The sequence below is a fragment of the Uloborus diversus genome, chromosome 4 (assembly GCF_026930045.1).
Source record: "Uloborus diversus isolate 005 chromosome 4, Udiv.v.3.1, whole genome shotgun sequence".
NCBI lineage: Eukaryota > Metazoa > Arthropoda > Arachnida > Araneae > Uloboridae > Uloborus > Uloborus diversus.
The window spans coordinates 20,199,712-20,214,881 of NC_072734.1; the positions used below are offsets into that span (position 1 = coordinate 20,199,712).

At 33.9% G+C, this 15,170-nt stretch overlaps 1 protein-coding gene across 1 annotated transcript in view; it reads right to left on the reverse strand.

The window, feature by feature from the left end:
* The window catches only part of LOC129219983 (ral GTPase-activating protein subunit beta-like), a 91,278-nt gene extending 79,754 nt beyond the window's left edge, over positions 1–11,524 (reverse strand). Inside the window, exons 1-4 of the mRNA XM_054854307.1 lie at positions 11,356–11,524; positions 10,724–10,933; positions 9,812–10,010; positions 133–297 (exon numbers count right to left, since the gene is read on the reverse strand). Coding sequence (XP_054710282.1) covers positions 133–297; positions 9,812–10,010; positions 10,724–10,927 — 568 coding nt within the window. The 5' untranslated portion in view covers positions 10,928–10,933; positions 11,356–11,524. The remainder of the gene's footprint in view (positions 1–132; positions 298–9,811; positions 10,011–10,723; positions 10,934–11,355) is intronic.
* Between the last annotated feature and the right edge of the window lie 3,646 nt (positions 11,525–15,170).

Below are 15,170 nucleotides of genomic sequence, written 5' to 3' on the forward strand. Positions count from 1 at the left end.
ACTTCTTTGGTCACAAATTAAGTCCAGATTATATGTACTGTATAGTTAAATTTATCTTAGAATGTGTAGCATGTAGTTGAATAAATTCAAAAATTGAGTCCTTGATACTTTTTTTCCTCGTCAAAATTTTACCTGGAACAGATGGTGGTGCAAGCAAGGTATCATTTATAGCCAAGAGAAAAAGAAGTAATGCATCCCATGTCTCTCTGTCAATAACTGCTGATTCCTGAGCAACTGTTTCAATAGTCCTCAACACCCTGTGACAATACAATGCCTGACGATTAATGATGTCAGCACCTGAAAAAAGAAAAAAAAAATATTTGTTAAAATCTAAAAACAATAGTTTACACAAGAGCTGTTAATCAGGACTACCATAAAGTCAATACAAAATAAAAATAATGTAATTCTTATTCAAGTACACACTGTACATACAAAATAGACAAAAATTGCCCATTGCCGGGACACCAGGGCGTGTTCCGTTGGGCCCTTCACCAAAGCTCTCCCATTAGAAAAAGGGGAAAAAGTTTTTTTTTAGTAATTTACAGAAAAGAAAAAAGCGGCAAATCGGATAGTCAAAAAACCTCTACAAGGGCACCGTCAAAATTTTGCAATAACGTCACAAATAAATGGGTATTTAAAAAATAAAACCTTTCAATGTTTTGCGGCAACCCTCGATGGCAAAATCTTGCACTAGATTCACTTAAGAACCGGCTTTTATCGCTGTATTTAAAATAATGTTCCTGGGCAAAACTACGACTGTTATTGTTAATGTCTTAGGGGTGTATAGGCATATGGGTACTGGTAATGATTCGCAAAATGTGCACTTCCTAGAGGAGCCATTGATAGCCAAAAAATGACTATTTGAGAAATATTCTCACCAATTAATTTTGAAAGCTAAGTGTAAACTAAGTGTAAATGTTTTTACTCACTTGTATTTCTTTAATAACGAAAATGCAGTTAATCTTATCCCTTAAAGGCCGCTTGATTCAAATCGCGTATCGGAGAATCAACGTATAAACATCGGAACGACTTCGAACGACGTGTTTAGTCAGGAAGAAGGATGTGACATCAGAGCACAAGCGGAGGTGATGTAATCTCCCGATGGCTCCGCGGCAAATCGAATATTCTGGAAACATCCAGATTGGGCTCTTACGTATGTATATCCGGAGTGACGTACATTGAGTGCGCTGTATGATATAAGCAGGGGGAATGAGAAGGAAATCACTTCTTCTGCTCGCGCTTCTCATTTTCGACTGACGATAGTCGTATTTTTAAGAGGATCGTTCGCTGTTGAAGCGACCTCCTGCACTTAGGAGATGGCTTTTAGGATTTCACCATGAGAGTTAGGGACTTAAAATTTTTTGAAACATTTTAGAATAATTCATGTTAGGGTGTCAAATATTTTTTTGGAAAGATGTTCTTTTGGAACATGAAGATTGATTTGAGTATTGTTGAAATCCCTCATACTTGTTTATACTATTTACTGAAGTTAGATTTTATTTACAGTTGTTAATTATTGGATTTATAAATAAAATGATCTAACCTTACAATTTGAGATCTGACATTTCCTTCACTTGATAGCTACAGAAATGTGAAATATAAGGCATCTGCTAAACTTGGTGTTTACCTTCCTTACGGGAGTTAGACACAATTTGTTAGGTCAACAGCCATGAAGCCTCTATAAGGGCGCCACGAAATTTTGCAATAACGTCGCAAATAATTTGAGAAATATTGATAATGAAACTTTTCAATATTTTGCTGCGCACCAAGATGGCAAAATCTTGCATTAAAGAATTGACTCTATTCACTGTATTTTAAAGAATGTTAAAGAACTTCCCTGAAAAAAAATCAGCCCAGATCAGTGAGCGCTTTGGGATATATCATGCATTAGGGGCGTGATTCAGTGGGGGTCCGGACAGAAGGTTCAAAACTAAAAGGTGTGCGGATAGAATATCCACGTACGATGTACGTCCAAAAGATCCGCCTGACAGAAGGTCCAGCGGACATAAGTTCCATGGACAGAAGGTGCCTATCATGGACAGTTAGGACACTAGGTCAAGTTTTCTGTGCAGGCTGGGCATAAGGTCCGGATTTTGAAGTTCCTTTGCCTCAAACTAATTTTGCTAAAAATTAAATTTAATTAACATTGATTTAGTGAATCCTGACAGGCGATCTTCCCCAAACATTTGCCCTGGACAGCCATAATGCATCTACAGAGGCACCGTGGGCAATGTGATGCCGTAATGCAATAGCGTAGCAAGTAATTATTATTAACGACATTTTTAATAATTTTACATTTTTGCGGTCCCGTTCAGGGCCGTGCTCAGGGGATGGCAAACTGTGCGGCCAAACAGAGCCACAACAAAGAGAAGATGCAATGGGACAAACTTGAGCTACAGCACATTAAATATAGGCTATTTTTCATGTGAACAATTTTGGCAGCTTTTTTGGATGCCAATATTTTTTAGAAAATCAATATTTATGCTCTGCAACTATAACCCATTAAAAGCATGTGTATTGACAAAAGAATTACACAATAAGAGCTATTGAATCATTTTTGTTCAGAATTTATGACTTTCTAAAATCTTGGAAAAAGTTTCTCCACTGCATTTTTCTTACGACTTTGCATGCATGCTACCAGGCCTGACAAGAGGCCATGTCAGCCTAACCGGAAACTAGGGGTCCGGTCCTTGGGGGGGGGGGGGGCGGCGAAACTGATGCAAAAAAAGAAAGAAAGAAAGAAAAAGAAAGGAAGAAAGAAAAGAGGGGAAAAAATTCCAAATAAGAGAAAACGTAAAGATTTAGAAAAATTTACTCTGTGGCACTTAAAACAGAGTTAATTGTTTCATAGTGAACAGTTTTTTTTTCTCCCCCCCCACTGTGTTTTCTTCTTTTCCCCCTTTTCTTTTTTTCTTATTTTGGGAGGCGGGAGGGGCCCGGCGACATAACTGACAAAAGGAAAGCCTTGGCTCTCTGCAGTCCTGTGTGCTACACATAAGTTAATGAACTCAAATTCAAAAAAAAAAAAAAAATACTAGAATGTATTGACAACCAAAAATACTTCAAGCTTCTAAAATTTCAGGTTTCTAGTGTGATAAAATTTCCCGTAATTTGAGCTTAAACATGGCAATTCTTTACGACAGACAGAATTTCAAACTCATTTTTCTATCCCTATTCGAAAGAACACCAGCGAAGAAAATACTTATTTTGAAAGAAAAAAATCTTCTTTCTAATGGCATTAACGAAAAAAAGATGCGAGGTGACAAACTTGAGCTACAGCACTTTGAAAATAAGCTATTTTTAACTTAAACGGTTTTGATAGCCTTTTTGAATGACAATATCTTTTAGAAATAGATATTTAAGCTTTGAAACAGTAACACAAAACAAGTATTTTTACCATGGAATCACGAAGTAAGAGCTTTTGAATTATTTTTGTTAAAATTTTATGACAACCTAAAATCTAGAAAAAAAATTTCCCGCATGCTTTTTCACGAGTTTACACGCGTGCTATAAAAAATCAAATGAGCTCAAATTCAAAAATACTTGAATGGCCAGTTATACTCTAAGCGCCTAAAATTTCAGGCTTTCAGGGTCATAAAATGTTCTATAAACTTAGTCTAAACTTGGCAATTTGGCACAAAAAGCTGATCTGCCACTTTGGATCATTTTCCTGAGATCCTAGATCCTCAGGATTGGGATCTAAGAAGCTGAAAATTTGCATAGGTTAGTTTCAAAAGCATCTCTACACTTCTATAAAATTTTATCCAAATTGGAGACGGTCAAGCGGGGACTCCTAGGGGGGGGGGTCACTTGACATGAAATGGCTTCTATATTTGCTAGAAGTAAAAGTAAGTGAAAAGGCAGAAAAATGTCAACATTTTTCATTCTTTTTCCGAATGTTGTTCTTTCATTCTTTTTCGGAACGTTGTTCTGAAATTACAATTCAATTTTGCATTTCATACCCCCCCCCCTTTCCCGCTGAAAACAATGCAATTTGGATACCAGTCTTTATTTTATCATTTACATCTCTTTCGGATCCAAAAATTTTCTTAGCAACCATAAAAATTGTGTCTCATATTTTTTCACATTAGTTTTGTAATTAATTATAAAAATCTCAAACTAACTTATACAGCTGGGTGACACACTACAGCGGGTTATGTTTTAGGAGAGAATAAATAAATAACAAAAATAAGAATCAACTATTAAAACAAATTTCTCACAGGGCTGCTAAAACTCTAAGCACACCCCTGGTCCCGTTTTTGACCTTCTGCAGTCGAGACTTGGATCGTGCACAGTGACCTTCACAAGCCCAGGACTAATTATAGTTATTTTCTAAAACATTCCATATTATTAAAGAGAAGAAATAAAAGCTCCTTGGGAATATGAAGAAATTAAATAGGAAAAATAGAGAATGTTGGGAAAAAACTTAATTTCTTTTAAAAAGAACGTTAAAACTAAATTTTTTGATAGTTACAGATTATTGCTCAGTTAATCACATTTCACACCTCCTATTTTAAACAGCCCCCCCCCCCCACCTTTCTTTTTCCCCCTAGACCACTCAAAAATAAGAAAATCCTCAAAATGCTAAGCTTCGGATACCTCCCTCAGCCAAACTCTTTAAAGAGCGTCTCAAATCTCAGTTCAAGGCCTCAGTGGCTCTGTGGTAGAGTCCAAAGGCAAGGCGGTTGGCATGTGAAACTGAAAAAAAATTATAATTCCAAAATAATTAGAGTGGAGACCTTTAAACCCTCACCCTAGTATCACTGAATATCGCTTAGAAAATTCGTTTTTTAGGACATCAATTTCAAAATGTTTTTTGGGGAGAGCCCCAGCACCCCCTTTCCTGTAATCATCAAAGTTTGTCGGTAACTGCACTGTGGAACTTCAATGTCAAAAAATTGGAGTGAGGGTGATCGATTTCATTCCATTTTCAAAAACAAAAATCGATCGAAGTCAGCGCCGAAGTCTTATGCCATACTCGATTGTCAAAACATATCGCCTATAATTAAGTTTTGAAGACTTCAGTTTCTTAAAACTTCTTCAGATTGTCCCCTGGAACTTTCCACCGTCAAACCAAAGAGACCGTCTAAAACTGCATTTCTAGGACTACAAATTTCTCCCGGGGGAGGACCCCCGAACGCCCCCTCTATCAGGTAGGGGACGCTTTTGAGCTTGTAAAATTTTAGTATATGAAAAAACTTTTTTTTTTGAATAAAGTTTTACTTTTTAAAATAGACACCCCCCCCCCTCCCCTTTTTAGCCTACTTTCCCAGTAAAAGTCAGAAAAAGAAGAAAAAAGCATGAAAGAAAGCTTAATGCATCTTAAAAATATCGCAAAAAACAAAAAAAAAGTCGAAAATAAATAAAATAATTAAATAAATATCGAAAAATTAAAAATTGGAAAGTAGGGTATTGAGATGGGGAAAAATGTCTGTCGGTCTGTCTGTCTGTCCCCGCCCTAATAACTTTTGAGTGAAAAGTCCGATTCGAACAATTTTTTTTTCAGTAACTCCTATGCGGATTTACTTCAAACAAATTTTGTTGGAAATAGCTCTTGACGCCAAACTCAGACTCCTAGAATTTACGGGCACCTGACTCCGATTCAGACTCCTGTTTCCGACAACTAATTGGACTCGACTCCCCGACTTTGACTCTGATTTCATAGCTTTGGCAAAAATTTATACACAGAGGACAAATGACAGACTCTGATTCTTGGATAATCGACTACGACTCCTTTATCCCAAAATGAGATTGACTCCGACACCGACTCCACAGCTATGGTTTTAACTGTGAAACAATTATTGTTGATATGACTTGTTTTTATTTTCACGCTAAAGTTTTAATTTAGGTATTCAGTTTTCGGCGGATAAACTTGAAGTCCTTTATGTTTCTACATAAAGATATGCACAGACGTTTTTTTTTATGCATCTAATTTTTTAGATGAGTAACAAATATTTTATTCCTAGAAATCAGCTTAGAATATTTAAAAAATATGTTTGAAAAATTTGCGATTTTAGCTATTTTTGAGAATATTGATCAGGTACTAGAAAGTAGTATGGGCATATGGGAAAGTAGGCTCGTTTAGTTCTAGACAGAAATTCTTTTTTTTTCAAAAGAAACTGCGCGCCCTTGGGTTGCTTGTCCACCGCCCTTTTAGGGGTCCCAGTCCATCCATGGATCCTAGGTTTTAAATCATGCTTTATACCAGCAACCATTTAGTACTAGTACCGTTTCTTGCTTTTAAACTAAGAAGAGTTCTTCTACCAATTGTATTGATTTTTTTCAAATTTTTAATTTTGACACTTACATCTCTTTGCTTCTCACTGCTTCAGTTGCCAGTAGGCGGTAGATACTTTTTTATCACTTGTAACCACTTCACCCAAGTTTTTTTTTTTTCTTTTTAAGACCTAACTACAAAATTATACACATGAATATTTATAGTAAATGGAATCAGGGGGGCTCAGATGGGAGGTCAACGTGACCTCCCAAAAATTCCCTTATTCAGCAAACTTTGTCTGATGATTCGGCAAAAATATCATCATTCGGCAAAAGTTGGAGTTCTATTCAGAAAAATTATCACCGTTCAGCGAAATTTGTAGTTCTCTTCCGCACGATTTGGAGTTCAGGGTGGCGACAGGAACTGTGAAAAAAAGTACCCTGACTTTTCCCTGATTTCCCTGATTAGGTTTACCAAATTTCCCTGATTTACGTTACCAATGATAATGTTTTCTTTCTTTGCTCTACTTGAAATTCATTGTATGTTGTATAAAATGCAGTATTTTAAACGTTTTAAGTTGTGTAAAGTTGTTGAACTAAAGATACTTTAAAAAGATGCTACTTTTTTAATAAAATGGTTTTAAAAAACATATCAAGTCATTTTTTTTGGGAAAAGAAACCCTACAAAACAGTATATTAAATTTTTCTACATGGAAAGATTAGAGAAAATTAAAATAAAAAAAAATACTTTACTTCCAGAAATCACTTAGAATAAGAATTTTAAGAAACTATTAAAATTACTCTTAAAAATATGTGTATTTATGATAGAACTAAAAAGTAATTGAAATTATTTTGAACTAAGTTTTCAAACAGTATAATAATTATTGCAAGAATAACAAGTAATAGTGAAAGAATTGAAGTAATGTAGTTGTTCTTATAACTAATTGACATATTTATGCAAAACAGATGAAACCATTTGACATTAATTCATAGAGAGCTTTTCTCTAATCAAGAACATAGGTTTTAATGAATGAATACAGCATTTTAACAATAAAAAAATAAAGATATTTACTTAAGTACACAAGTTAACTCGATTTCAAATGATTTCAGTATGTAACGAAAAAAAATCTTAGATTGCTTTTGTAACAAACAACTTTGAAATGCAAGGAAAAAAAAATCAATTACCTAGTTAATTTCAAAATATATAAAAGAAGAATACAACTTGGTTATAAAATTAAAGAAGCCCTTAAGTCTGAAGAAAAGAAAACCTTTATAATGACAACAAATAGCATAACAGCAAAAAACAAAGTTTTTTTTATTGAAAGTTCAATTCTAGCAATTAAATATGCAAAGAAGTAATAACTTTTAAGCTTTTAAGGTCTTAATTCAAAAACCAAAGATTTCTTCTTGAAATCGTGATTACAGTACACTAATTGCTTCGAGACAATGGAATAAAGGCAAAGGAGTTAAGGTATTAATGAAGGCGTCCTCTTTGCCTGTATGGTTGTTTATATTATGTAGCATTGAAAGCATATAAGGAAATTTCAAACTAGGTAAAATAAACAACATAACAGACACTGAAGCAATCTTAGGAAGTTCATCCTGTGGTTAATAAGTAAGATTCAATACTTCGACGTTGAGTAAAAAAGATGCACAAATATGCGGCAGTGTATAATCGCACCTCATTTATTTTACTTTTTTTTGAACAGATAATTGGCGGAAAATGCGTAGGGATAAGTTTTGTAGGGACTTAATTTTGTAAAGCAAAAAAAAAAAATTTTTTTCTTCATAAAATCAACTTTCCCTGATTTTTTGTTATTTTTTCAAAATTCCCTGATATTTCCCTGATTTCCTTGATCTGTCGCCACCCTGGAGTTGGAAAGCGAAATTGAGAATTTTTGCCTTACCAAAAATTTAAGTTTGGGGCACCCCTTAGACCGAAAAATGGGAATTTAGAGATCAGTATTGCTTTAATCATCAGTTTTTGTTAAAAGGTTGTTGTACATATGCTTTTCTTAACTGTTGGAGATATAGAAAATCATGTGAGAATTAAGGATTGTCTTTACATCACAACAAAATAGAAATGATTTGAAATATAATGCCAGCTCAGTCATTCCAGCGGAGGACTGCAGTTTCGTGCTTAGTGACACTCATCAGCCTGGCATAGGAAGTGACTGAACTGGAGGTGGAAAACCCAGGACCAGATTTGGAAGCGTGGAGGCCCCTAATCAGAGTTCAAAAAAATCATCATATTTTCGAAAATATCCGATACTTTGATATATATCCGAATATTTTGATATATATGTACATATATCTGATATTTTCGAGTTTTTTGACCCGTGAAAGTTAGGATATTTTGTAAAAATTTTATTGTGGGGCCCCTTTGTTGTGGAGGTCCAGTGGCAGTAGCCCCGCCTGCCCTCCCCAAAATCCGGCCCTGGGAAAACCTCTAAGGAAGCCAACAGTGCCAAACAAACTGGTGGCTAATATGGAATTAGCACTGACCAGAGGAGTGACCTGACTTGTTAAAAAAATCAATGAGGAAATAATTATCCGGGGGCCAATAGGGAAGTTTTCGATTTTTCAATTTTATTTTTATATGATAGAGTAACATGTATGAACATCATCGGTGAAAAAAGTTTTGCGATACGATAAGTAGTTTTTTTAAATTAATTTTTAAAGTTCAAGCGCTTGTGACATCAAATGGCATAGGAAGTGACGTCATGCGCTCTTCCGATAGTGGAGAAGTCGAAGGTCACGCATTCGACTTCGAAGACGAAACTTAAAAGGCTTATCCCCTCGTGTTTCTGGAACATTAAACCTCTCATCCTTTCGGAAATATTCGAATATCATCATTGATGTTACATGAGGAAGATTATTTAGATTGTGCTTTAACGAATCCGGTCTCCATAGTGTGTTCAAAAGGATTATTGAATTTCTAAAAAATAAAAATATCAGCGCACTCAAAATGTCCCTAGCGAAAACAAGGGATCTTTGGCAGAAGGCTGCCCATCAGTGCCCTGTGACGTAAACTCGTAACGTTTCAGAAGAGCTCACTTTTGCGAGTGGATTTTTAAAAATTCATTAAAAATCATCCACGGTGTTTTAAAATTCGGCGATGGTGAATTTTTTAGTTTTGAGGGTCAATTAACAATATCCAATAGCCAAAATATGAACATTTAATAGGTTGCAACTTCCCTATTGGATTTTTAAAAATGAGCCAGAACAGGACTTTATTTATCACTTGAGTAAAACCTATAGTTGCCAGGTGGCATTATTTTCAAACCTGAAACACTCTTATTAGTACCTATTTTTTTTTTTATAGGTAAACAGAGTTGGAAAGAAAAAATATTCTGTAAATATTCATCTTATTAAAAAATATAACAGATATACTATATTTAAAACACTAACAACAAATATTAAAGTTATTTTATCTAATAATTAGAAGTTAATTCAAGTAAAATTATATTCTTGGACATTCCTTGAAATAATTCAGAGTTGTTCTAAAAAGTAGTTTAAACTTTTTTTGAAAAACCTGGCCCTATTTATCAATTATGTAATAATATAAAAAATTGGCAAATAAAAAGTTACTTACTGTTGTCTGGTCTTGGAAGAAATAAATTGTACAAATGATTAAGCATTTTTCTGGTATATGTGTTTGGATCTTCACATATGCTTTTTGGAACACATACTTTAGGTTTTGTCAAAGCAAGCATCCATTCACAATATACATTAACACAATCGCGTATTGCTTCATGTTCAGACAAAGGAAGTCCAAGTCCAAAACAAATCACCTGCAAAAATGTAATGCATAAACACTTTAGCAGTTATTATTAAGAGGTAAGCAACTAGACAATAATGATTACAGTTTCATTCATTTGCAAGAAACAATCCTCTTCAAGAGACTGATGTACCATGTCGCAACTGTCCCAATTGCGAGGGAACAACCATGAGCACCTGAAGCAGGTTCAATATGAACACATGTTAATTTTTTTTTATAATTCTGCAATAGGCTAAAAGAGAAAATACATCCCCCATATCTGCAAACACGACCAACAAGAGGCTGTGGCAGTCTAGTCGGAAAATAGTGGCCTGATCTTTTTGGGAACCAGAGTAATATAAATTTAACAAGTTTTATGTGGGGGGGGGGGGGGCAGGCGACCAAACTGACAAGAAGTCCGCTCTCGGCAGCACAGCCTGTAAATATGCCATTGGCCTCTTCTCCAGATGATCCTATGCTGTGTAAATTAAACAGTCACGTTCTGAATGTAATTATTTTATCGTAATGTGACAAACATGCTCACATTTTAAAAACTTAAAAGTTTTCTGCGAAATCTTTTAAAGAACTTTCATGAATATACTAGAATGCCACTCTTCAGACCTTATGAACTATGCCTTGCAAGAGTGCACTTAAGGAGTTACCTATAACTTGGACTAGGATTTAAGATTTTGAAAATAATAAGAAAGAGTAAAAGACAATTTAAGTGGAACATAATAAATAACTTACCTCCATACACCATTGTACTTCTCTATCTGAAGTGAGAATACTGGGGTCACATGAAGGGGTGCTAATACCTAAATTGCTTGCTAAAGGTTTGATAACTGCAATGACAACATCTCGACCAGAATTAGATGGAAAAGTGTGCAAAACACTCCATCTTTTCTCTTCTGCATTTCTAGTTGCTGGCACAGATATCCATTCTGAATACATATTTCACTGCAAGAAACCATGTGAATTTTCAATGTTGGAACCTCAATAAAAATAGTAAAATTTTTCGAAGCAAGTCATGCATATCATTTTAGCACTTGCCTAGTGTTCACAAATTCGAAACAAAATTCTACATAAATCAGTAGTAAAAAAAGGTCAATGCTTGAATTTGACTAATTTACATTGCTAATAACAGGATAAGGAAACGAAATGTACAATTCAGGATTAGCATGAAAATCACAATATACTTCCTTATGCAAGAAAATAATTACTCACACAACTGAAGTTAAATGAGAAAGAAATAGATTCATAATTTTTATTTATTTATTTTTTTAATTTGAATAGGTTTGTGAAATTTTAGAGCATCTAATTCTCTGTTAAATCAAGTTACTACTACATATTTATTGCGAATTAACAAAAAATATACATACGGTTCAGAGCACTTTAAAAGCAGACTTCAAACTCTTACATTAGAACGCATCCTCCAATGTACTTTGAAAACAAAAGTACTTTTCTAAGAAGATATTTTATAACATGTAGTGCGATATAAAATCAAGGTAAACAGCACACACACCTCCATTTATCCATGTTTTGACACTTAAAAAATGCCATTCTGCGAAAACAAAACTTAGCAACAGCTGTGTTCTTTCTTCAGTTCTCTTCATTTCAGTTGGTTCTCGGAGTTTGGTTCTCTTCACTTTTTAGAATCATGATGGCGCTGCAATCAATCATTTTAAATCAGCGATTGCATGCTGATTTCACAGTTTAAAAGCCCCGTTTTTCAGATTGAACTTATTTCAGCGCAAAAGACAAATTCTGTAATAAGTGCTATTTGTTACATGGGTGTTCATTTATTTTTTGAAGCATATAAAATTTAATGTTAATTTATCTTCAATGAAAATAGTAGATAAGTATTCAATAACGGCGCGTCTCTTATTTCTCTACTACTAATAATAAAGCTGAAAGTCTCTCTGTCTGGATCTCTGTGACGCGCATAACGCCTAGACCGTTCGGCCGATTTTCATGAAATTTGGTACAAAGTTAGTTTGTAGCATAAGGGTGTGCACCTCGAAGCGATTTTTCGAAAATTCGATTTTGTTCTTTTTCTATTTCAATTTTAAGAACAATTTGCGGAGCAAAATTATCATAAGATGGACGAGTAAATTACGAAATTATCATGACATGGAACCGTAACATGGGAAGAGCGAATTAACATAGTACATAGAATTTACTTTATTACTATGTAAGCAGTGTGTGTAACTCACTGCTGGTACAGGAGGAGGTGACCAAGTCCCTCTAATGAGGGCGTCTCTGCCATTTCCGTAAAACGACTGCGGGAAAGATATAGCCAATTGGCGAGAAAATCATCATCCATTATTTGTAAATATACAAGCTAATCAAATGACCTTTAAATTTTTCTACTACGGGCAAAGCCGTGCGGGTACCGTTAGTTTAAAAAAAAAAAAAAAAGCTTCTAAATTCTTGAAGCTAATGTGGCGTACGTCACAGAGCACATAACCTAACTTTGCCCCCGAACCTTGAGGTCCTTTTGGTTCAGTGGTTAAAGCACAGGGTTAGCATCACAAAGTTCCGTGGTTCAAATCCCGACCCGGACAATCATCAGCCACGTCATGGTGATCCGTACGCCACACTTATTAAAATTATCAGGGCTTCTCAATCTGAATCAGGCACGTAGCTAGAACCTTGTTAAAGGGGGGGGGGGGGTGTAAGGTTGCACGAACTTTAAAAGAGGAGGCATGTTGAAGCAGAATTAGTAGCTGTTAGTTACACAAGATAAGATAAATCCAATGAAAACTGATTATTAAAAGATAATAATTAACTAAAATTAATTAAATGAAATTAATAGAGCCATTAGTTAACAAAAATTTTATATTAAGTGGTAAATTAATTATTGTCAGTTTGTAAATTAACATTAAACTGAAAGTTATCACATACAAAGTTTCCAAACATGGAAGTCCTCTTGAAAATGAGTGATGTATTTTCTATTAATAAAAAGGGCACAATAAAAGAAAAACGGAAAACGAAAACTGTTCTAGGAATTACTTGGAAAATGCATGCGATAATTTAATAAAATATTAAAGCTTTGTAATATATTTCAACAAAATATGTACGTATGTACTTATGCCATTTTATTTGAAAACTAGAAAGTCACCCGTGAAGGTTATGACGGGTGAAAATTGCTTCAACTCTTCTGCATTTGAACAAAGCAATTGCCTGTTTGGTGATATTTTGATAGTTGAAATTTTAACTCTAACACCAGTGGATTAACTCTAAACTCCAGTAGATAGCGTTCATTGTTTTCGTTTCTTCATTCCTCTGAGATGACACAGAGTTCTACCAGTAAAACAGTTAAGTTACCGGATCGAGTTCAGCCTTGTCACAATAAAGCATTTCCCTGCATTAAACATTACCAAAACATATTATCAAATTACATATCATGCCGTGACGCGAATTCATTGTTGAAACACGTGGATTACTCGATCATCGGCGTTATTTATATGAGGATAAATAAATCTATATGGAGTCGAATGTATAACTATATGACTTATATAACGTAACCCTGTCCGATTTGAACAACATTTCAGGCAAAATCCCACAACTCTCTCAACGAAAATATTAACAAGGTTTCATTTAAAAAGCTTGAATTAGTTTTTATTTATTTACATTTATAATATTCTTTTGATAATACGAAATATAATGATATTTCCAATCTTATCCGTTTTCTAATTATCATTCCCGATCATCAATTAAAAGCTTGAACAAACTATTAACTCTTTGAGGGACGGAGGCTTCCTTTGATGCAACCATTTTTTTATATATATATATTTCTTTTTTCTTCAGAAAACTGACACAGTGATTTCAGTTAACTGAAAAAAAAAAAAAAAAAGAAGCAAGAAATAAATGATGTTCTCAAGTGAAGTCACTATTCCTCAAAGGGTGAAAGCTGTTCAAAAAAATTTTATATATTGGAAAAGGCGTATTGCCGTTTTTTATCATTATTTTTTTCTTTCTAATGGGGCTGTGTTGAGGCTTTAGCCTTTTGCGGAACAAGTGCGAACCCAACGATATGGCATCCAGTCATTCATATGCCACCATTAAGGCGCGGATGTGAATGTCAGAGGAAAATTTGATGCCCCGTTTCCACCAGATGGAGACACCTGAGCTCTCTTCGATGCGAAACAGCAAAAGGAATTTAATTTTGTCAAGAAAATTCACAGTCAAACGACCTAATGTATCTTTACATGCCGATTAATGGAATGTATACCTAATGAATTAAATTAAGCATCTGTGTAATTTTAATTTAACAACATGCTGTTAATTTAAGTTAACAACAATACATATCATATTTTACTACGCAGGTAATGTTTTTTTTTTCTTTAATACGATGTTAGCAAAACACTCTATTGCAAGAAATAGCAAATATCTTTAGCTTCAAAAAAATAAGAGTTAAAAAAAAAAAAAAAAAGCAATATAGAAACCAAAAACTCAAAAAAATTTACCTCGTATTCACCTTTTTTGTTTCTTTGCTTGTAACGCTGTAAATAGCGGTAATTTTCACTTAGTAATTTATAGTTAAATGCCACATGCCTGTTCTTTGTTACGTTTAATGCTACCTTCACAATTTACTAAAGACGGATGCATAGATGTTAATTAAATAACTCCTCAGTACAAAGCCAGTGAATAACAATCAGAAAATGTATTCCAATGATGCAAATACAAATATGTTTTATGGAACAACATCGAATAAGAGATTTTTTTCGTCAATTAAAAACTGACTAACTGTTTTTCTTTTGGGATCATAGAATCACAATTCAGTAATATTTAAAAGTAATAATTTCTAATAAATTACTTATTATATGCGTTAATATGGCCGAACTTGTAATTTCACAAACTGATCACAGTAAAATATTCAAATAATTTTCAATTTTATTTTTCTATAAAATTTTGATACCGCAAAAAGTTCGTTATATCAACTTCAAGTTTTATTTATTCTTTTATTTTATTTATTTTATCTTCAAACACGAATTCTTTTTGAGCATTTAAAATGTTCCATGATCATGCTTAAATATTGGAGGGAAAACATCAGTAAAAAATCTACGTAATTTATTACTCAGAAAGGAGAGAAATGTTAAAAATAATCTAAAAGTTCAAATAAAATTTTTATCAAAATATAAAAAGAATCTGAAATGAACCATGTCAAAAATATAACGAATTAAAATGAAAA